The sequence below is a fragment of the Poeciliopsis prolifica genome, unplaced genomic scaffold (assembly GCF_027474105.1).
Source record: "Poeciliopsis prolifica strain line A6 unplaced genomic scaffold, Auburn_PproV2 SCAFFOLD061, whole genome shotgun sequence".
In the NCBI taxonomy this organism is placed as follows: Eukaryota; Metazoa; Chordata; class Actinopteri; order Cyprinodontiformes; family Poeciliidae; genus Poeciliopsis; species Poeciliopsis prolifica.
Genome location: NW_026562436.1, coordinates 2,006,976 through 2,031,013, shown reverse-complemented (window position 1 = coordinate 2,031,013; position 24,038 = coordinate 2,006,976). Strand labels below are relative to the sequence as shown.

Below are 24,038 nucleotides of genomic sequence, written 5' to 3'. Positions count from 1 at the left end.
AAACAAAATGAACTAAAATCTGGATTATTAGACTAGGAGGTTTTTTTCTTTCAGTATTCATAACACAAAAACAATTTGGCTCAGGATGGATAATGCCCACAATGAAACACGGTGGTGGCAGAACAATGCTAAGAGCTCAGCTCTCTTCAGATGGAATTTAAGGCTTTGTCAAGTTATGAACAGACAAAGCATTAAAATATAATCACCAACAGAAATACCTCATGAGGGGAAAATCAAAGTTTTGAAATGGCCTAGCCAAAGCCCAAGTCTGACAGGCAACAGAAAGAAGGGGTGCTCTCAGTCAACGACCTGGAGGTGTTTAGCAGATGAATATTACCAATGCATGCAGACGGGCTCCAAGCAAAGAAATCTGAATGTTGAAATTAAATCATGAGATTCTTCAACAAAAGCTGCCACATCTAATAACCAGCTTATTGGATCTTCTTCACTTTGGATGGATTTCCTCTAACTGGTGTCATTTGTTCAGGATTTATGACAAATTAAGGTTTGAAAATGATTATTCAGTTCTGATCTTAACATCACAACATGATGTTTTAACTTGATCTGACATTTATCAGATTTTTTTTTCTCACATTCAGTGACTTGTTTTTTCCACTGGACAAAGAGGCAGCAGTGGTTTCCATAGCCACGAGAGAGACAGGCAGAGAGAGAGACAGAGAGACAGAGAGAGAGAGAGACAGAGAGAGAGAGAGAGAGAGAACCACCAACTTTCTAAAAGGAAGTCAGCTGCATTTATAAATTCTCAGAAAGAGACAGTGAGCCTGAACATCACCATCATCTGCAGGACTAAACTGAGGCACAATGTCGGACTTTGATTTGTCGGATGCACTGGACTGGTGAGAGGAAGAACATTTTCTACACAACTTGTAACTACAGAACGGAAGGATGTGATGAAAATTAATATGGAAATTTAATGTTGTGTTTGGAGATTTTATTTTATTCAGGGGTCTTGCTGCAGGATATCCATTGATTCACTTTTTCTTTAGCATTTTGCTATTTTGATCAGTTGGTTACACACCTGTGGTCTTGACCTTTAGGGTCCACTGGGACCCTGTGAGCTTTTTTAGGCAGGTTGCATTGGCCCTGTGTTTGTATCTGTGTGTTAGGAGCCGTGTGTATGTGTGTGTGTGTGTGTGTCTGTTTGTGTGTTTGTGTGTGTGTGTGTGTGTGTGTTTGCGTGTGTGTGTGTGTGTGTGTGTTTGTGTGTGTGGTTTTGAGAGCTAGGGCTCTCACGTGGCGACCTCCCACTTTCCCCGCTGACGGCCCGTGACATGTGCGCCGAGTCGGCGCGTGCAGGTCACGCTTCAGGGCGACGGGTCACAGTCTCGCCGGTTTTGTGATTATCTGGAGGAAACAGGAACATTCATTTCAAACCGGAGAGTTTGTTGGTTTTTGCAGTTCTCTGAAACAAAATCAACATAATGGTGTTACAGATTTCCAAAAGTTTTTATTTGATTTGGTTTGATTGATTGATTTATTTTTTATTATCATATTATTGAAAAACGTTTTCTCATTTACGGCTTTTGATAATATAGCAATATAATATAGCAAGACCGACCTGAGGTAGAAAAATAAAACAAACTAACATTTGTTTTATTTTCCCATCAGCCCACCTGACAGCAGGCGTCCCCCCAGCGACACAGAGGTAAGTTTATCATTAGGATAACCATCATGCATTGCAGCGACGTTCCTGCTGGAGAGGATTTGCATATTGAAAACAGCCTCAGCTTACTTTCTTCATGAAGCTGCATGAAGCTGCTTGAAGGTTCATTGGTCTTTCACATACACGGCCTGAGCGTATCTTCAATAAATGATTAATTAATCACTTATTTTCGCCATTTTACTTCCTCTATTACATACCAAAGACATTTAGTGGCGTGCCTTTCAGGAAAGATGAAGCATTATTCAGTCAGCTGCCAAGTTTTATGAAAAACATAGAACACCGAACACACATTCAAATTCAGTAAAACCCTCAAATTGGCACCAGGTGTACTTTCTGTTGTTCTTGCTCTCTCCAGCAGGATGTGGAGCATGAAGTGAAGCTCAGCGATGACCTGGACCTGATGGTCACTCGCAACAGGACGACCATGAAGAGAGTGGCCAACCTGGTGCTGGCCGTCAACAAGCTGAGCAGGCCCCTGTCTCTGTGCGGCAGAGAGCTCAGCGACGTGGAGCTCTGCGGCGCCATCCTGGAGTGCGTGGTGGAAGGTTGGTAGTGAAATATTTTAGGGGAATAAAAACAAACTTCCTGGTGATTTCGACAAAAACAATTGGCCTGTGTGTGGAAGGAAAAACACTAATCCTGAGTTTGCTTGCGTCCTTTTCCAATATCTAAGGTTTAGTATCGGACGAACACAATCTGATACAGAAAAATGCTGAACAGACTTACAACGTTTTTTGTTTTTATTTTGAAACATAGAAATGGGCAGAAATGAAAATGTATTTGACCACAATCTTGGTCAAACATGTAAACACAACAAATGTTAGCCTGTTCAGTCTCAGTTTCATCAGGAGAAGAAGAAACTGAAACTGAACAAATCAGTGGGTTGACTATTTTTGTCAAACATGTAAAAATAAACAGCAACAAACTTTCTTCCAAATGATTCAGAAGGTGCAACTATGAACTCTAAATATAATGTCAAATAATATTTGACATTATATTTAGAATTAGACTGACTAGATCTGCCCTTATGAATCAGACACATTGTCACAAATATTCTGTTGTTTTTTTTTTCAATGTCTGGACTGGTCAAGACATTAATATTGGATCGGTATATCTCTAATATTTAACACTGCATTTATCTAAAATGTTACGGTCAATAGGACCGTTGTGGAAAAAAAAACTGATCTGTGTCAACATTTAAAAATCTGTCCAAATGGTTCTTTTTTTTTTTTGGTAGTGTTTTTGAAAGGCACCAACATCTTGTCGTCTTTCTCTCCACAGAAACGATATTCAAGGAAGAATGGAATTCCTTCCCCAGACAACTGAAGCCTCTCTTCCGGCGGTGCAGCAGCAGTGTGTGTGAGGTCACGGTGTGCGACGAGTTCCACAAAGATTTAATCTTGACAACTCAAGAGATGAGACTGCAGGCCATCACCCTGAGAGCCGGAAACGAGGATCGCGAAGGTAACAGAGGAATGCAGGCAGTAGCGTTTTGGTTTTTACAAACTGATAAACACAGTAAAAAAAAAGTTAAAAAATACAATAAATGTGCTGCATTTACTTCTAGTACTTTGATTGTTACATATTTCCATAAGTTGCTGTTTTCCACCAAAATTCTACACCCATTGTCCCAAAAAAGTCAGAAATCATGAACCAAAAAAGTTCCAACATGAAAATATCTTTTTGATTCTATGTAATATAACCTTCAGCTTGTTTTCCGCACTCAGTGAACTTTGTGATGTGCTACTACAATCCGCCTCCCAGCATACCTTGTTTGACGGTTCTGCTGTCTGTCTCCAAGAACCTGCACATTTCTTGCTCCATGGAAGAAGGGAAAGTTTCGCTGAAATTGGAGGTAAACATATTTTTATCCCTGAAAGGATTTTTGCAATCTCTTACTGTACAGTTATAGCTTTGATTTTACTATATTTAAATTTGCACTTTATTAAACATGTTTTTAGATACTGGTTCACTTTTATGCAATTATTTTTGGCTAAAAGTAACATTTTAGGGTAAATAGAATCAACGTTCAACATGTGGACAGTGGCGATCATAAAAGGGGGACAAGGCGGGGCCAAAACTCCAGCTTAAAATATAATGATTATTGATTTGTCTTTTGAAAGATTCCTATCTTGTTTTGTATCAGGAAAGAAAAATTATCAGTTTAGTAAAAATAATTTAATATCTAAAGCAGGCGATGCGTGAAGAATTTTGGACTTAGCTGCGCACACACTGACCAGTCTGAGCATTCCTGTTCCTCAACTTGACCTTTGTTCTTGATGTTGACTCATCAGCCTGGGGGGAAATAATTACAGGGGTGAACAATATCAATTTGTACAATGACTGTATGTACTGTATGCCCTCTGTGTCTGTTAGCAATACAGCCAGGAGTCTCTGAAGGAGATCAGCCAGGCTGACGGCTTGGACCGCTTTCTCTTCTACAAGAACCCCCCACCCGGTGGCTCCATGTACAGATTTGAGTCGGTGAAGTTCCGCGGCTGGTTCATCAGCACTTCCTCTGTGGAGGTCGACAACTCAGTGGAGATGTGCCAGGAGACCGCCCACAGGGTCACCTGCTTCAGAGTCATGGAGCAGGGGAAGAAATAGACATTTAAGCTGTTTGCATTTCTTTGCTTCACCAGTGGATGGAGAAACGTATTTATTTCCTCAGGTTGCGGTAAAGCACCGTTCTGAGTTTTAAGGTATAAAACAAAAATATCTGTTTTTCAAGCAACAAAAACTGACTTGCTTTGCTACTTTGCTTAGTGGGAAGTAATGTAAGAGGATATTCCTAAAAATAATTGATGTAATGCTTTTTTTTTTTTAGCATATGATCTAACGTTATGAATGTGTTTCGTTATCTACTTATTGTATGACTATGTTTATGTATTTTGTTAAATTTGTCAAGTTTTTTTGGGAAATGTGTGAAATGTGTGTACGTACATAACAATAATTATCTAAGTACAATTCTGAATATTAATTTTATGCTATCGTTTCAGATAAATTACATAGAGAAGCTTTATTTATATATATAAATATAGGTTGGACTTTTTTCTTTTCAAATATTTGCATTTCAAATCTTTCTTCTGTCCTATTTCAAGTTTTGTTAAACCAATATTTCCATACTCATATTCAATAAATCAGAATGTGCTTTCTGACTAGGCTCATTTGTCAAACTTTTAGCAAAAATGACATATGCCATTTTAGGACAGTGACAGCATAAACTGTCACAATAAGTAGAAACAAAGCCAGGAAAACAACAGTCTGAGTGTAATTGATCTATGTGATCTATGTGTTTCACGGAGCGGTAATGATATCCTAATTTATTGAGTGGGTCTGCATCAGAGAGCACGATGGGCTCGAATTGGAGAAAACAGGATATCTTTGATGTTGCAGTGACCCCTGGTGGTGACACGTTATCCTGGGACACAGGGGTCAAACTGCCCTGAGACAGAGGCACCACACCAGTAGAGTCAGGTGTGGTGCCTCTGCTGCACCACCTGATAGAATAATTAGATCATTAAGACTCTGTCCTAGAATCAGTTTTACATTTATTGAACGGTTGGATATTCACAACAAGAAGGCGGCGTTTTGTTGCTGGCGCCATGGATTCTCCGCTACAAACACAACTAAGAGCAGAGGATTTTGATTCATTGTTGTCTTGATCAATTGCAATTAATGATGTTAAATAGAACAACAAAACTGATAATATTATCATAAATGTTATTTTGGATTTTTTTTTCTCATCGATATCAGTAAATTCAAAAACAATTGAATGCAGTTGCTGATATAAATCACAGTTTAGCTTGTTGACGGCCAGTTTAGGTAAATTGTCCTGTTTGGAACTTTTGAACAATATTTGTGTTTGTGGTGATATGAATGCTGCACCAGGCGACCACAGCTGAACAGCTATATGAAGACGAAGGAATGAAAAGTTCCTACCGTCTCTTTTATCATTGTTATGATAGTGACACAAAATGCTGCAACACAATTCTTAAGACCTTATCACCCACCATCAAGCGCCGTTGAGTGACCTGGTGACCTCGCTTCAGGATTACTTTCATGAAAGTAGATCAACAATGATTGAATGATCCCTGAATTGTATTTTTCCTAATGATTGTGGTTCCATCAATGCACTTTGTTGATTCCTTCCTCTGCTTCCTCCACAATGCGTTTAACCTAAAGCCCTCTCTCCAAATAAAGAGTGTGCCTTCCTGTCATCCTACTCGTCTCTTCGAGTTGCAATTTTATTCTGCCGGAAAAAAAATAAACCCAAAACGATTTAGTGACTCTGAAGCTTTTGCTGCATCCATCGCCCGTGGAAACGCGCTCGACAGCCAGTAATCTCGATTTCAGCGTTCTGCAAATTAAACGTCAACCTGTCCACATGCTGTACAATGGTGGACTTAAAGGGCCCCGGCCAATCAGAGGCGGCCTGGAGGACGCTAGGGGTCTCCTTATTGGCGGAGCCTTGGTGGGTCTGCATGGGGACACCTCAGGCTGCTTCTGAGAGAAACACTGCCGCTCCACATTCACATGGACGGCATGAAGCAGAATCTACAGAGATTTGCATTTCCTGTTAGAAATGCAAAAGAGCGGGGGAAAAAGAAACTCCATCAGATTGTGGAATCCTACATGTCAAATGTTTAATTCTGAAAGCCTTGTGTTTCACTTTGACTTCCTCAGGAAACAATTGTTAACTTTGCCTCATCTCACTGAAACACACACACAGATTCTCCTTCCTAATGATTGCACAAAGCCATTTTTTTCCATCAAGCGACTGTAAAGACACAAAAAGCACAGAAAAAAAATTATTAAACCTTAGAACTGATTGTCCATTTCAGCAAGTAAGGTTGTATGGAAGTTCGGGATAAGAGATCAAATCCCATCTCTGAATCTGACCACACATGATGTGGAGTCAGAAGAGGGAGACCAGCAGTGAACCTGCTGTCCAGGGTTACCACTCTGTGTGTGTGTGTGTGTGTGTGTGTGTGTGTGTGTGTGTGTGTGTGTGCGTACGTGTGTGTGCGTGCGTGCGCGTGCGTGTGTGTGTGTGTGCGCGTGCGTACGTGCGCGTGCGTGCGTGTGTGTGTGTGCGCGCGTGCGCGTGTGTGTGTGTGTGCGTGCGTGCGCGTGCGTGTGTGTGTGTGTGCGCGTGCGTACGTGCGCGTGCGTGCGTGTGTGTGTGGGTGTGTGTGTGTGTGTGTGTGTGTGTGTGTGTGTGTGTGTGTGTGGGTGTGTGTGTGTGTGTGGGTGTGTGTGTGTGCGTGTGGGTGTGTGTGTGTGTGTGGTGTGTGTGTGTGTGCGTGTGTGGGTGTGTGTGGGGGTGTGTGTGTGTGTGTGTGTGGGTGTGTGTGTGTGTGCGTGTGTGGGTGTGTGTGGGGTGTGTGTGGGTGTGTGTGTGTGTCCCTCTGCCATGAACATTCCCAGCACATGGCAACAGGAGCTAAATATAGCCCTGGTAGCGTGGCTTCACAGCAGGATCATGCTTCCTCTCGCTATAACGGAGGATCTCTCTCTGCCGCTGTCTCCCTGCTGCCTGCAAACATGGTGCTCCTCCCTCTGCTCCCTCATCCACTTTACTCCATCTTTGAAGTTACTCCCATCCTGTCACCTTGGGTGTGTACGAAGTGTGACCCTATGCATCGTAGCTACAACTCAGCTATTGTTTTCCAATGAGTTTCATTCATTTAAGCTACCGTTAGCTTTTGAGCTAATTTGGATTTAAAAGCCAAAACTAACATGCTGACTGACTTAAAGGGCCAAAATCAACGTTTTTGAGCTTTACATGATGTTATAATGTTATTCCCTCATCAAAACATAACTGGAGTGTTGCCATGATTCTTTCATACATGTGTGAGAAATGATTTCCATAGCAACCATTCAACTGTGTAAAACGCCTGGGTGGACCTAGCACCGCCCTCCAGACCAAGCTCCTCCTCAGAGCTGCAGTTTCCAAGCTGCAGCCTCACAGAGCTGCCCTCCAATCAGCTCCTTCAGACTAACCAGCAGCAATTAGCCACACCTGGTGGAGCGGTGCAGCTATAGTATACCAGCTACTTCTCAGTGTGACGCTGATAAACTCGTCAGAACCACTGATCGATAAAATGTCAGACATTTATCACAGGAAGTGGCATTAAAAATAAAAAAACAGACAATTATGAAGGTGAGCACTGAACTTGGTTTCACCTAAGAAACTCTTTACTAATCTGTTGATGTGCAGCAGAGGATTAACAAGATGATCTTAGAATATGATAAATAATATATACTTGTGGAGTGACCATGATCATGATCATGTGTTACACAGGCTTTAGAGCAGCTCATGACAGCGAGGGGAGTAAGTTCCTTTGGCCAGATTCCAGAAACTCAAGCTTTAATTAAACACTCGAATGCTTCCAGCAGATTTGCAGAGACGCAAAAAGAACCCAAGCGCAGAACTGTAAAATCGGAGCGGTTAAATGTGACTGACTCTTGCGTGATGGCGCTGAACTGCTGGGAGCGTGTGGAATAATCCTGGCTTCATTTGGCACAGCGCCTGGCGAGGTGTTACGTTGCTCACGGCCTGCATAAGTTCCGCTGTTGACGTGTGCGAGCCTGCACTCACAGCACCGAGGGGGCAGCGGGGAACATAAACGCAGCAACAGGGGGTCCAGAACTCCCAGTTTGGAAATTAAACGAGCCGGAGAAAGAAAATGAAAACGGCATCCGTTGAGATGCTGTAGTGACTTCAGTAGAAAAACTTCTACTGTTACTCCAGTGGCATCTCTGGATATTGGATGAATGTTTTCTAAGGTGTTATGAGTAGAAGCTGAAATGCCCTTGAGTACATGAAAAATAGCTTTTATTTTTATTTTGTACAGTAGAAATTCACCAGCATCAGTAAAGTCTTGGAAGAACGGAGATGGAAGAGAACATTTATTCCTAGGGATGCACAATATTATCGGCACAGTATTGTTATCGGCCTGTAAAATTTAACATCGGACATTAGCTATTCCGTCAAAATAACTCTGTAAAAGGTAAAAGTTGCTGTTTTCATATGACAAACCAGTGACAACGATGCCTGCAGCACCGCACAACGTCATGACGTCACCAAGCAGGACCAAGTGAAAGTGTCAGCAGCGTGGATGTTTTGTTAAAGTGTTGGAAACGGTTAGCAGAACCGCTGTTTGCAATGACTGCACAGCATCTGTAATGCAAGGAGGAGCGGCGACCAAGTCCTTCAACACTTTGAACCTAATCAACCATCTCAAGAACCACCATTACCATAAATTCATGGTGGCCAAAAGGGAAAGCGAGAGGGCGGTTAACCATGGAGGAAAAAATAAATCATCACAAGCAGTGCATTCTACAAGCTTGAGAGAAATATTGATATTCTTTTATCAGTTATCAGCCAAATGAGTTTTAGCATATCGACATATCAGATATCAACCAAAAATCAAATATTGTTCATCAATATTCATTACCAACGTCGCCACTATCATCCAAAGCCTGCTTTACAATGTCTAAAGTTGTCTTGTGTGAAAAGTCAAAACTCCCAATTACAAGTCAAGTACAATGAAATACAACTGTACAATACAAACAGTGTCAATTATACAGCAATTAGACGTAACTAAATATCAGTTAGTTTGAATTCTGCCAGCGACAGTGAAACTGGTCTTAACAGCAGCTTCATTCAGACTCTGATTCCAGTGAATGTGTTTGATAACGAAGTCTCAGAAAACGATCCTGCATCTGGGAAATGCTTTAGCCGTGAAATCATCTGGGATTGTCTCTGTTTCATTTTAGACGAATTACCAAAGACCAGGAGTAAAAACATGGCTGCTGTACAACTTTCTCTGGAAATATCCCAAAGCCCAAGTGGTCTTAAAAAAAAAAGCACTCAGCATGCCTGTGCAGGTCAGAGTGAGTCACTGTACGGCTCTGTAATTCACCTTAAAACTCAAACAGATCGATTCCATCCATACAGTGCAGCGAAAGCCGGAGTATTTTTAAATCCTGTGGATGTGTAATCTTAGTCACAGCAGCAAACAGAGCTGGATGTTCCAAGTTGTGTTTCTGCTATGTTTTTCTATTTACATTCTTCATTACATTTTTGAACAACTCTGGAAAAATGGAGAGAACCTCATTGTAAACCTAGTGGTTATTCCACCAAATATTGATTTCTGAACTCATCCTGAGTTAAAACATTAGTTTTGTTGTTTCTGAATGTGACTGGGCAGTCTGACATTTTAAAGATTGGGAGTCGGCGATCGGCCAGAAAACTGTAATTGGTGCTCTCATTAAAGTTCATGTTGAAATTCTATAAGGAAGTCAGATGTGTATTATTACACAACCCAAGGCTTTGAGAAGTTTAACTGAGCTTCTTTAAGGCACAGCCACACAAGAATGTTTTTTTTTTTTTTTTTGCAACAGGAAACTTTTAAACCATTTGTACTTCTCCATGCCCCCACTAGCTAACCCTCTATAGTTTTTGAAACGGGAGGTCCGTGTGTTTGAAACTGACATCCCATTAAAAATGAAAGAAAGACAAAAAATCCCATGTTGCTTTAGAAATGCAGTTTGAAATGCACACTGTTTTATCTGATTCCTGCATCTCTGCATGTTTTTAGTCAGCCAGCCCCTACCTGGTGTCACTTTCAAAAGTCTTGGAATTGATATGAACTATAACACAGCAGGGCATGCTGTGGTGACGTAGGAGATAGCGTGACCCGCATTTGGAGGCTTTGAGTCCTCGATGCAACCTTTGCAGGTTTGATTCCCAGACCTGACAACACTTGCCACATGTCTGGCCCCCTTTCCTGTCAGCCTACCCTCATTTAAGGGACACTAGAGCCCACCAAAACCCCCTGGTGGGAAAAAAAAAAAAATCAAAGCTATAGCACAGTACTGGTACTGTGCTATAGCACCCTAACACTAACCCTATCCATTTTCTAACACCCTTGTCCCTAGTGGGGTGGGGAGGTGCTGGTACCTCTAAAGCTAACGTTCTGGGTGAAAGGCAGGGTCACCCTGAACAGGTCGCCAGTCAGTCGCAGGGCAACACAGAGACAGACAGGACGAGCAACCCTACTCACACACTCACACCTAGGGAGAATTTAGAGAGACCAATTTACCTGCCAGTCATGTTTTTGGACTGTGGGAGGAAGCCAGAGAACCTGGAGAGAACCCAGCATGCACAGGGAGAACATGCAAACTCCATGCAGAAAGACCCCGGGCCGGGAATCGAACCCAGAACCTTCTTGCTGCAAGGAAACAGTGCTACCAAATGACGAAGTACGTGTAATTTATCTGATTGAAGAAATCCATCATATTTTTGATAAAGTTTCAAAAGTTTTTTATTTTATTTTTTCCGTTCTTTATATTTGTAATGCAAGTCAATTCAGGTACATGTCAATAATTAATCTAGTAGGGGGCGCTGTGTGGTGCAGCAGTAGAGCGGGTGGCTATGGCCTCCGATGCGGTCTGGGGTTCAATTCCTGACCTTGAGAGACTTGCTGCATGTCTCTCTCCCTTCTTTCTCTCTCTGTGACCATTTCCTGTCAATGAAGCCAATAAAACCTCTGGTGCCAAAATAAATAAAAACAAAATGAAGTCTTCCTGCAGAACAAAATTTAGATGTTGGCAGACTATGACACTGATTCTTTATTCAACACATTATAATACGCATTCTGAGACTCATTTATCAGATCAAAAGTATTTTTTGACCAGAGCTGTCCAAAGTGTGGTTCAGGGGCCATTTGTTGCGTTTGAAATTATTTTGTTCGGCCCCATATGACCACAAGTCAAGAATGGTAAAAGTTTGGCCAACAAAGTAGAAAACAATTGATGTCCCCTAAAATTTGGAAATGATCTTTTATCAGCTATTAAACATAGATTTTATTAAGACACATTTCTATTGAAAATTATTTTTGTTTGTTTTTTGTCTGACATAATATTCTAATCCCATGAATGTTGTGTTTTAATTAGCTGGAAGCAAAAAATAAATTAAAACATTTTTAAAAAATTAAAGAAAAAATTAAAGAAATACGATCTTGAAAACATCAGCCATCAGTTGATGGCTTTTTAAATAAACTTTCCAGTGTCATTCAAAAAGCTCTTGAACAACTCTGGATGAAAAACGTGGCTAAAATGCAAGACTCTGGTTTTGTGGCTTTGAGCTCTAAAGGTTTGTCTTCCACACCAGTCTGTGTTTGTGAACCTTCGTGTGGTGAAGCCATGGCTGGGATGGATCAGCTGACCTGCTTGTGAAGCTGAAACACAATGTTTCCTGGAACTGCCTCTCTCTACCTGTCTGCACAGAGCTGAGTGTGTTTCAGCTGGAGCAGAGCTCAGCACAATCAGACTCTTGTACGACTCTGTTCCCCCTCCTCTCCCCTCCCGCCCAGCCCTCCAGGCGGTGTGGATTCTTATGGCACAGCTGACTCTAGGAATCAGGAATGTTAAGTCAGTGGAGGCTCTCTCACATTTAAACTCCCAGCATGCCCTGTCAGCACACGTACACATGGGTTTCTGGCAGCTGCCAAAACTCACCCAGCAGAACAACCGGCAAACCGGCTCTGACAACAGGATCACCAGGAGAGGAGGGAGTCGAATTACCCCTAACTACCCCCCCACTGACCCTCCAACTCACACCCCCTGTTTCCCCCTCACATGTTGAGCTGTCCACTTTTTCGGCTGTGTGCACAGAGAGATGAGGCACTGGAGAGTCATGGACGGCAGAACAAGCTCTTGTTGTGCAGAGCTTCAACAGTCCTGATTAACTCTGGTGGCAGCAGAGTTCATGTTCTCCTCGCAGGTCACAAGTTCTACGTTAAAGGAACCTGGAATTGGTCACAAGTACCAACTGGATCCAAATTTAAAATGCAAACTTTGTTCTTAAAAAAACAAACAAAACAAAAAAACTTTAAAAAAAAACCTTTAAAAAACAAAAAGGGATTGCATCAGTCTATACCAGAGCTGTCCAAAGTGTGGTTCAGGGGCCATTTGTTGCGTATGAAATTATTTTGTCCGGCCCCAAATGACCACAAGTTAAGAATGGTAAACGTTTGGCCAACAAAATAGAAAACTATTGACGACCCCTAAAATTTGGAAATTGTCTGTTTTTCCTCTAATACAGCAACAGCCTGCAGGACTTTTTATGATTTGGATCCTTAATGATATACAGATTTCCATAAATATTTATATTTTATTGTTGAGCAGATTAAGCAAAAAGAAAAAGTTTCAATCAAAAATAATCACAATAAACTTTTTTTTTGGTTCATTTTTATTTGTATAATTTATGGCCCACTAGCAGCTTAAATTTTCCAGATTTGGCCCTTGGGGCAAAAAAAAAGTGTGCAAAGACTGCAGCGCAAGTTCTGCTTTTATCTCCTCGTTCTGCAGCCTGTCTAACAGGCGTTGGTCTGCTTGGTCAGTTTGTGTTTTGTGCAACACAGAAGACTTTCGTCAGTTTTGTGTGTTGTGGTTATGTAAGCGTGCAGCTGTGTGAATATGAGGGGAAACTGAAGAACGACAGAATCATTTTATCCAGATCAGTTTGGACGCCCCGGACTCAGTTCAGACCAGGATTGTCCAAACTGTTGACTGTTTCTCTGTTTGCGTCATCTCATTTTTCAATAATTACACGTAAGGCTTTGGCCTTGCTCATGTAAAACACCTCTGCTGCGTTCGTGTCCAGGAACTTAAGGAAAAGCTTGAAGACTCATCATTTACTACACTGTACTCTCCATCGATGTTATTGCTGTTATTATAATATATGCAGCTGTTTGTTGTGGTTTCTTGTTTTTCTCTTTCTGCAGGTTTAGAGGCAGACTTCTAACTTCTCTCTGCTTCTCTCTCTCTCCTTTCCTCTCTGCAAACCTTTTCTCCCTTTCGCTTCTTTTTTTTTTCATGGCGAAAGTCGTAATGCTCCACTTGTGAAAGTAAACCTGTTGGTCTTCAACACTCAAATGGGTGACCCTGATCCTCGATTGGGCTCGCGTGACGGGGTTATGAAGCGGCCATCCAGTTTCATTTTATGTGTGTTACAGGCACAATCATAAGCTGCATCCTGAATTCTCTTATTCATATTCCACAAATTTCCACAGTGCGAAAAACGTTAGCAGTTGTTTGAGACGGCGAGCACGACACAGGAAACCTGGATGTTCTCGAATATTTTAAAGTCGCAGGAGAAAAAAAAAAAGTTCAGCATTCCAGCAAATAGTCGGGTTGTTTCACAAAGTTTTCACCCTGTGAGGAGATTGGAATAGCTGCAGCAAAAAAGTGACAAAATTGTTTACAGAAAAACTGTTCATGAAAATTTGAAGCAGGTAATTCAAAAAAAAACAAAAAACCTTTCGTGAAGAGATCCAACTGAATCAAATACTAATATCTACTTATTTAAGCTACAAATCATAAATTCTCCACAATGTAGGAGCAGAAAAATGTATCTGTTTTCATTGACTGGGCAAAAAACATCTGAAAAAATATCCTAAAAATCCTGTATTTATTCGGGTCGTGTTGTTCTGATATTAAATGTTATTTGATGAACGTAAAACTTTAAGTTTGACATATAAAAATCTATTACAGTAAAAAGTATTTCCCAATATATTTTGGCGCTCTGATAAGCAAAATATCCTGGAAAACAAACGGTTTATATTTTCACTGTAATCTATGCATTTAATGATGAATGCAATCAGTATATTTTACAAGCAGTAAACATAATTAGATCTAGATGTGGGCGGATTGATTCAAAATATCGATACCACGTCTGTATCAGGTATCGGATTGGCGTTAAGGTAAGCCTTCCATTTCACATTCCTTCTTGAAATTGCTTTTTTGTGTTGTTGTTTCTCAACTCTACTTAGAAAGATGTTTTTTCTCTAAATTTTTTTTTTCATTTGAATGAATTAGGGGGGAAATGCACGCAGGTTTTGACCTTTCTATTGTTTCTGTTAAAAGCATTTTGTATATGTTTATCAACTTTGTACAAATTATGTCCAAGGCTTCAACAGAATAAAGCAAAGAAAAAAAAATACAGAAAAATAGTTAAAAGTCAGAAGTTTGATGATACAAGTATTAGTATCAGTATCGACATCAACTCTGTGTTTACTTGATATGAGATTGATACCAAAATATGTGGAACTGCACATTAATCCATTTTGGAAAAAGTGAAATAAAATAACACAGGACTTTAATAACATAAAAATCACAACACTGAACGGTAAATTTAAACTCGTTTTAATCAAGGAAATCTTTATACTTTCACTCTGGGGAAAAAAAACTCTGGAATTTTAAAATCACATCTTTGCTTTATGAAAATTAACTTTTTATTATTTTTTTCTTTAGTCATGAAATTTCTTTAGATAATACATTTTCTTTTATACGTATTTGAAAATATCTTTTGCTGGCTTTGCTTTAGAATATATGTAAGCACAAAATTATTATTATTTTTTTATGTCAATATACTTCTCATTTGGGGAAAAAACAAAATCCATCAATGCATATCAGTCCAAACATCGGATACAGCAGCTGTACCAGACATCCATCATCGTTCCGGCCCCCTGGACCACCACAAAGAGCCTGGTGGTGGGGGGGAGAAGGGGGAAGAAAAACTCCTCGCCGTTTCTGATGTAGCGCTAGAAAGTTGGACCCTAGTGACCGTGTTGTTGTTGTGTGTTGTCCATCGTGAGGCCCGCTCCCCGCGTGTTTAAAGCAGCGACCACCAGGGATGCTCTGGTGCTCGCCCCACTGAAAACACTGTGAATTTTGCTTCGCTAAAACAATTATATGTATAACATAAAACCCAGCTGATCTGCACTGCAACTGACTGCTGGAGTCAAAGCTTTAATTTATTCCATGAACCCCCCACCCCATCCCACCCACCCTCAGACCCCCCTGTGGTGTGCGGATAATCCTCCCCCTGACATTTTGGGTAATCTTTTCAACGAAGAGCCTCCAGATCTCAAACTGTACGTCCCTCTGTGGTTCTCTCTGGACCAGAACAGGATGAATGCTCACCTTCTCCGTTCTCCATAAACTCAAGCACAGAGGGGGGGAGAAAAAAATCATCCTAAGCAGGTCCTCACGCTTTAAATAAGAACTATATGTTCCAAACTGGATGGTGGTCATTGGTTTCAGTCCTAGTTATTAAAAACCAATCAGCTGGTTTTAGTAGCACCTCTCTCTCTCTCCCATTTTTTTCCTTTAAACATAAAAGCATAATTCTTCCTTTTTTTCTTTAAAACCAAAGAGACATGTCTCATTTGCACATTTATATTTTCCACTTTCAGAGAATCACACAACCACTCCAACCCTTAACCCTACTAACTTTTTTTTTTTAGATAATACACCAATAAGTCCCTGCACATGTACTTTTTACGCCACAATACTTTTTAGTAGGCTATTACAGCACGATTTGTCATGCACTTTTATCTGTCGCTTCTGCTTTTTTTTTCTTCTTCTTTAATGAAAAATACCCCCTAATGTCGCACATCTGTCGTGTGGCTTGGACTAACAGCTGCTGTAATTCTCCTGCTCAGTCGTCATCCACGTCGTCCCCCTCGGACTCCTCTCTCCTCTCGTACATCTTGTCCCTCTGCCGCTCCTGGATCTCCTTCATCTCCTCGGCGTACCTGCAGAAGGCTCCTCCGAACTTGCCCCAGGCTTTGAACGGGATGGTGATAGAGTTCCTGTAGCTGGGCTTCACCTCGCTCACTCGCAGGAACACTCCGTATTTGTTGGAGCCGACGTCGAAAAAGAACCGCTTAGAGTCCACCATGATGGAGGTGCCCTCCGGGAGCTCGCTGTAGCCCCCCGCGGCCGAGCCCCCCGTCAGCTCCTCGTCGTCTCCCCCGTAATCATCTATGAGCTTAGCCAGGGCGTCTCTGAACTCTATTAGCCCTTGCGCCGGAAGGGCAATGGTCTGGCCGGCCAGCATGCCACCCACGGGCCCCCCGACCCCAAAGCCAGGTCCGCGGTTTACGGTCTGCCGGATCCGCAGGAACCGACCCCGCTGGTTCTCCTTCAAGTCCAGGTAGTACTTGCGGTTTTCCCGGACAAGGAACTCGCTCTTGAGAGCTCGCCTCGGCCCACCATCTTCACCCGCGGTGGCCTGGGCTATTTGCTCCGGAGTGCTAGGCCCCAGCTGGGCGTAGTGCTCGATGAAATCCCCGAGGTAGTCACGGAACTCCGCCGCAACTGACAGCGAGAGGGTCAAGCGACTTTTGGAGCCTCCGGCCCCTACCTCGGCAATTTTAATGAACCTGCCTTTACTGTTCTGTTTGACATCCAAATAGAAGCGCTTGTTCTGAATGTCGAGGCGCTTAGACGCCAGCTCCTGGGTCTCCTGGTCCCGCTGAAAGTGCTGGAAGCCACCTCCTCCTCCTCCGCTACTTCCACCGCGCTCACTCCCACTGTCGCCATCCGCCATCTTCAGCTCCACCATTCGGCTTCTGCCCCCCTCTTTCTGAGCAGCAGCTCGCTGCGTGCAGTCGTCAGCCAGTGTCGCGCGCCCTCCCCTCACGTTCTCCACCGAAGCGCTGTGATTGGCCAAAACGCTTGCCTCTTCGACAACTTCGCGAGTTTATGGCGTGTTTTTATTGGTCAATAAATTTGCCTGCTATCGTTCATCTTTAACATGGCTGGTCAGCCATTGGTCCACAAAACAGTCGAAGTTATGTCAGTGAATAGGTACTTTTTTCAAAACTTTTTATTTTATTTTATTATAGTTATAAAATCACAATAATTGTGAAACATATTTTTTTAACTTTTAAAACACTTTTTTGAATAATAGGAGAAATAGTTTCTTCTTCAATAATAACATGACGTGACTATCCAGTTCTTTAACTAATGCTTGTAATATTAACTATTGCAAATATAAGTAACCATCAAATGGGAAGATTTTTTTTACACTTGTTTTCTAAGCCATGGTGTTGCTACATTGTTGTTGCATTACCCGATTCTGCCAGTGGATGTCGGTATTGTATACTCTTTATCCACCAGACCCTCCACTTCTTCCCAGTGAAGTGTGACAGCATCCTCTGTAAGACTAAATGACAACTAAAATGTGGTTTAGTAAAATGCAGAAAGTCAAATTGACAAGAGCTCTCACAGTAGAAACACTGAATTTAAGTCTAGCTCAAGTCACGTTTATTTGTAAAGCACATTTCAGCAACAGGGCAGTTCAAAGTGCTTTACATAATGAAAACATTATAATGATGAATTATGAAACAAGCAATAAACATTACATTTTGTCAAATATCAACAAAATTATCAGGCAAATATACATCAAATATATTGGTCAATGTTTCACTTTCTACTAATCAAAGGTAACTAACAAAACAGGTGGGTGTTTTCAGCCTTGTTTTTAAATAAACTGTTTTGGTGGTTTTAGATTATTACGTTGTTTTTTGTTCAGTTATAAAAAAAATAGAAGATTTGAAGTTGATATGGCGGGCCATGTAAAAATCTATTAGGGCCCCAAAAAGGCTTGGACCGGCCCTGGCATCAGTGCTACCAACTGATGCCTTCTGTTCTCAGTGCAAACAAAGCGAAAACAAGCAAACATCACAATTTGACATTTTCAGATGACTTTATTTCTTCTGGACAAATGTGATCATATGTTTAAAAAGTATCTGTCCTGGTTGTGCCTCTTTTACGGCTCAGTTTTCAGAGACATTTTTGGCCATGAAACTCATATAAAAGGAACTTGATTTCCCCACCCCACGCAACACATACCACGCTGTTACGACAAAGTGATAGTTTTAACAACTGTGTAAAGAATGTATGCCTTTTTTAAAAATAAAAGTTACGTACCGTAGCTTTAACATAAATCACAGCATAATAAAGAAACACACCTGCACAATAGAGCCTACCTTCACTCTGCTGAGGAACTCTATCAGGAGCTGCTCACACCGAACACAAGCGAGAATTTTTCTTTATTTAAATGTATTTTCACAGTCAGAATAACACTCCACTCTAAACAAACAGCTTCGTCGGTCCAGTTTTAAATAGATCCAAACTGTAGACACAGACACACACACACACACACACACTGTTCACATTATTGCACGCCACCCAGTTCAGGTTGGAGCTTTAGGTTATTAAAAGTCTATGATTAACTAGAGATGCACTGACCTAACATTAATATCGATAGTAGTCGCAAAATAGAAACCATTTGAAAGAAAGTTTATTTCAGTTTATTTTTTACATGTTTGACCAAGATGGTCTGCCTAGTGTCCAGTTTCTTTATTATTTATGTTAAATTGGCTGTTATACTCACAACTGCACTGACTGAACAGATTAAAAGTTGTTTTTACGTGTTTGTTGGTGTGTTTTTGTGTACTGTACTGGTGCTGAGTTATCAAGTAAGTTTGTAATTCACTACAATTATGTCTGAGTTCAAAAAAATAAAAAATAAAATGTTTAAAGTCGATATCAGCTGCACTGGATCGGTATCGGCCCATACTTAACTTCAGATATCGGTATCAGAAGTGAAAAAAGTGGATCGGTGCATCCATATGATTAACAGGATGACTTCAGTAGTTTTGCTAAAAAATTACAAAATCTGATGGTTCTAAATTTGGTTCCAGCCTCACTGATCAGTAGTACTGGGGGTACGGTGGGTAGGTTCCTCTGAGGTGAGAGGGCAGCATGACTCCCGGGAGGCTGCTGTACTCGTAGACGGAGTCCAGGGGCAGAGCGGAGGTGCTGGACAGAGGCGAGCTGTACTGAAGGCTGTGAGGGTGAACGTAGGTGGCCGGGGCGTCGGGGTCCGGCACCACCACGGCGGCGGCGGCGGCGGCAGCCGGGTGGTGCCTGGGGTACGGGCCGGGCCTGTAGGCCTGCAGCTCGGGGTAATGCAGGAAGTGAGATGTAACGTTGGCCTGGCAGGCGTGGGCCAGGGCGTCCTGCACCGTCCTCTTCAGCTTCATCCGCCGGTTCTGGAACCAGTTCCTGATCTGAGACAAACACCACAGAGGGAACGTATGAGGCTGGAGAAAACATGACAGATGATGAATAACGTTTCATAGAAAAATCTGAGTGAAGATGAAACATTTTACAAAAAAAAGTAATAAAAAGTTAAATAAAATTGTTGTTTTTAAAATCAATTTGTACATTCAGATTTGTTTGGTACCAAGGATTAATAAATCCCTTTCTGTCCAGGTACAAGAGGGACAGAAGAGGATGTTGAACTTAATTCAAAGTAAGTAGTACTTTCAGCAACTTACAAGATATTTTCACTCTGATTTATTATGAAGTTACTTGTAATCTGGTTAATATCTTGTTGTTGTTTTTTTTTCAGTTTTGCCACCCTACAATTTTTATTGGCCAGCCTGGCCGAAACTGGTGATGAAAGTTTTCTGGAGACATCAGTGCCAAAGATAACCGGTAATATATAAAGTGCAAGTTTAAAGTGAGAAAATTAAGATAACATTTAAGCTTTGGAATGGCTTAAAAAGTGACATATGAATTCCAGACAGTGACTGCTTTACTAAAAACAACCCAAATATCTACTAAGGTCAAAGTAATTAATTTTTTATGGTTCTGAAAGTGACATGAAAACATTAAAGTTCTTAGCTCTTTTGTTAAATGTTAAAAATGAAAAACAAACAAAATGCAAAACACCAAGAATAAATCATGTTGCATTAAACACATCTTCCAAATGGTCATTAAAACAAAACAAAAAAATATGAATTGAACAAAGTATTAATCACTTCTAATTACAGTGCATAGATAGTGAAGACATTTCAAATTGATGTGTGTTAAAGGTTAAAGGTCAGAACAAAAAATGATCTGGGTTTTTTCCTCAAGCTGTCTGCAGTGGCAGTCAGTGGAGGACAGTCACCTGCTTGTCAGAGAGGTTGAGCTTCTTGCAGAGCTCCGCCTTGTCCTGCGTTCCCAGGTACGCGTTCCTCTTGAACGCCCCCTCCAGGCTGCTGATCTGCTCCGCTGTGAAGGCCGTGCGGGGCCTCCTGCCCACCGGGGGCGACGCTGGAGACTTGCAGGAGGCGCTGTCAGCGTGGGGAGAGGGGGAATGAGGCTGACCGCCTTCGCTCTCATAGCCAGAGGTCTCCTCCTCGGTGCTGCTGCTGAAACCGGCCTCACTTCCTGCTCACGGCCAGAGACAAGCGGGACAGGACTTTAAGGGAACTTTAACAATGAGCGGACACAGTGCTGAGCGCCACTGGTACTGTTACATGAAGGGAAACGCATGGGCCACTGTTTCTGTGAAGGTTCACAGGAATGCTCAGTGGCGACCACAAGGGGGGGGCCAGAGGGTGGCCATTGCCCCCCAGAGAGCCATGTTCAGTTCATACAAAGACAGTCATCCTGCTCAATCAAAATAAAAATGTGAAACCCAATAAATGCATTCTAAATATTTTTTTTTTATTTTCACCTGCCACCTGCCACGTTTTTACCTGGACTTGGACTTGCAACCCCAAAGAAAAATGTAGAAATTATGAAGCAAATGTTGACATATTTGTGTAGTTCCATGAGAAAGACATATAACTATATCATAGTTGTTGCTTTGCAGATAAATATGGAGAATAGTGTTATCTTATAAAACTAAATACCAGTGAAAACCAACATGTTTTAATTCTAATTTGTAATAGTCCAGCTGATACCAAAAAACATGTTATACCAGTTCACCAAAGACACACTAAACTAAGTTAAAAGTTGTTGAATATTTTTGCAAAAGTGAAAAGCAAAAATAAATGTATTACTATTAGAGTAGTAGACACATAAATAAGCCTAAAAATGAATAAATAATAAATAAAAAATTGTAAATTCAATTAGTAGTAAGAAGTATTTTAACTGTGCTATTATTTATTAAAGTTAAGTGAAAAAATATAAAATTTAAGTCGTTAAACAGAAATTTGATTAATAAAATAAAGCACAGAGTTTAACTATAGTGATGTTGACATTTAAAATTTGAAATCCAATATTTATTAGAACTTTTAGGACAAGAGTCGTTGGAATATTTAGGGTTATTTTCCCCCCATAAAGTGCATTAAAAAGCAGCAGAAAGCAGTTCTGAACCCGCCGCCTTTAACTGCTTACAGAGTGAAACTCTCACCCTGATTCCTGGGAGACTTTCGGAGCTGAGGAGCTTCTTGACTGATGGTGTCCATGTGCTGCTGCTGCTCCGGTTCTGGAATCTTCTCAGGTTTTGGTTTGCAGTAAAAACCCGGCAGACTCTCCGAATGCGTCCCCCAAGCTGCGGGCCCGGATGCTGGCCCCGCCGGCTTGCTGCTCTGGGCCAGCCACTCGATGGAGAAATGACCCTTCATGCTTGATGAAGGTTAAAGTTTCTCAGTAAGAAAGAACAAAAACCTTTTTGATTCATAAAAATGAAAAAAAAAAAAAAAGAATGAAAAGTGAAGCTCAGCTCAGAGTCCAGGTCAGAGGAAGGTTCTCCTCAGGTTGGTCCCTTGTAAAGGTCAGAGAGTTATGATTGTGTCTCAAAGCAGGGGCCGCATTTATAGCAGCCTTCCCCAACCTGAAGATCAAAGCGTGCTGCATCCCCTCCTTCAGTTTTCACAACTGGAGTAATTAAGACGTCCCATTCAGTCTCAATGAGGCTGTTAGAGCCAGGCTCCAGTGAGTCTGGGAAGGACCCCCGCCTGTCCTCCAGCACCCTCCTCCTTCCTGCCTGCAACAGATAATAGACTCACCTCACCCCAGACCGTCTGCAGCTCCTCCACAGCCACAGCCGCGAGGCCGTAAAAACAACGCAGAGCGGCGATTCTCTGCAGGGGAGACATTTCCGCTCAGGACCGGTGTGGAAGCATGTAAAGGTACAGCACTGAATTCGTCTGAATTAGTCTGGAGCCAGGATTCAGCACTCTGGTTTTATTGCAAAGCAACCTGAAATGGAATTAATGTTACATCTGTTTTGAGAATATGTGCTTTTTGTCGCTGATTTGGCTCTTTAAGTATATATATAACATACTTTTAAAATAGTACACAAGGAGAAAAGCAGTTTAAATAAAGTCAAAAACTTCCATAATCTAATAATAGTTAATAAAACAAAACCGGGAGAGGATTAGACAGTGTGACAGCTAATATTTCCACTTTCTTTGTTTTCATAGGACAGTAGAATTATCCACTGTTTATTTGAACTCTTAAGAGCTTGTTAGTCAGTTTAAAAGAAAAAAAGAACAATCTCATTTTAATTGGCGCCCATCAGAATTTCCTGCTGATTAATCCCAGGGAAAATAATGACCCTTAGATGATCCATGGGTGTCAAGTGGCTGGACATCATGGCCAGTAAATCAGGATCAGCTGCTTCAGAATGATGCTTCCTGCATCTCCAAGTGAGAAGGAGTCATCGGGTTAATAAGCAACATAATGAGCAGTGAGTGGTTTAACATACAGACAACAGTTAATCCTGAGATCATCCTGAGATTAAAGGCAGGCTTTGTAAAGACTGATATTACTCATGCAAACACACCACCCACACCCCTTCACACACACACACACACACACACACACACACACACACACACACACACACACACACACACACACACACACACACACACACACGCGCGCGCAAACACACACTTATATAAGATGCTGGTTGTGTGATCAAATTTAGCTGCTTCCATATTGTACTCATACTTAAAGTATAACTAATCCCCAAACCAACTTTTTTTTTTTTTTTTGCTATTAAACTAGTTAACTAGACAAAAAACTGCAAATGTCCAAAACAACAATGGGGTGAAATGACCAGCAACTAGAACCACAACAGCATCATGGGCCCATCGTAGATAGAAAGAAGAAAGAAAAAGCACATTTTCACCAAGAAGCTCAGAAAGTTTGAGATTAATGCCAGAAATTTCCTAGAAAAATCTCAACGTGTCAAAGGTCGAAGGATTTTTCTAGCAAATTTTCAGAAACCGGCAAAATAAAAAAAGGAATGAAAACAGTGAGCTCTGTCACCACTTGCTAGTTTAACGTGACACATTTTCCTGTGTTCTGTGTTCATATGAGTCCGTTTTATGCACAATGCAACAGAAAAGGGGAAAATTGTAAACTAAAGCTCCATTACTGCCTCTAGTAGAGCAACATTGTAGAGATAATATACTGTCTTTGAAAAGACAGTAGAATTTGCACATAGATATCTTAAAATATGGTCAATTGACTCTGTTTAGTTTTTTAGTATTCCAATTGACGGAATTACTGAAGCTGTGGATTAACTCTTAACTCACCGCCATTGACGGACCAGAGTTCATTGCGGGGGGAAAGCTCGCTTGCCTGGCGACGCTGTGTTGTTCGCAAATGCTGAGTGGTTTTAACATGTTCGATTTTAGAGGAATATTAAAGTCAAACAACAAACTCCGCCGCCATTGATAAGATACCGAGCGAG

General features: G+C 41.4%; 3 protein-coding genes across 4 annotated transcripts; 1 reads left to right on the top strand and 2 right to left on the bottom strand.

The window, feature by feature from the left end:
• Positions 1-781: 781 nt before the first annotated feature.
• On the top strand, positions 782-4,629 carry il1b (interleukin 1, beta). Of its 2 annotated transcripts, none has more exons than XM_055060735.1 (6): positions 782-857; positions 1,630-1,666; positions 2,043-2,229; positions 2,966-3,148; positions 3,412-3,539; positions 4,061-4,629. In XM_055060735.1, the coding sequence occupies exons 1-6, from the start codon at positions 823-825 to the stop codon at positions 4,289-4,291; spliced, it is 801 nt and encodes a 266-aa protein (XP_054916710.1). In that variant the 5' UTR covers positions 782-822; the 3' UTR covers positions 4,292-4,629. The 2 variants fall into 2 exon arrangements, with proteins under 2 accessions (XP_054916710.1, XP_054916709.1); XM_055060734.1 differs by having other exon boundaries at positions 2,040-2,229.
• A 10,257-nt stretch (positions 4,630-14,886) lies between these two features.
• purbb (purine-rich element binding protein Bb) lies at positions 14,887-17,134 on the bottom strand. The gene has a single exon (XM_055060754.1). It carries the CDS (start codon positions 17,106-17,108, stop codon positions 16,200-16,202), a length of 909 nt encoding a protein of 302 aa, XP_054916729.1. The 5' UTR covers positions 17,109-17,134; the 3' UTR covers positions 14,887-16,199.
• A 92-nt stretch (positions 17,135-17,226) lies between these two features.
• On the bottom strand, positions 17,227-24,038 carry ved (ventrally expressed dharma/bozozok antagonist). The gene is made up of 4 exons (XM_055060755.1): positions 23,881-24,038; positions 21,744-22,416; positions 20,511-20,773; positions 17,227-19,623 (listed from the first exon to the last, which is right to left on the bottom strand). Exons 2-4 carry the CDS (start codon positions 21,955-21,957, stop codon positions 19,264-19,266), a joined length of 837 nt encoding a protein of 278 aa, XP_054916730.1. The 5' UTR covers positions 21,958-22,416; positions 23,881-24,038; the 3' UTR covers positions 17,227-19,263.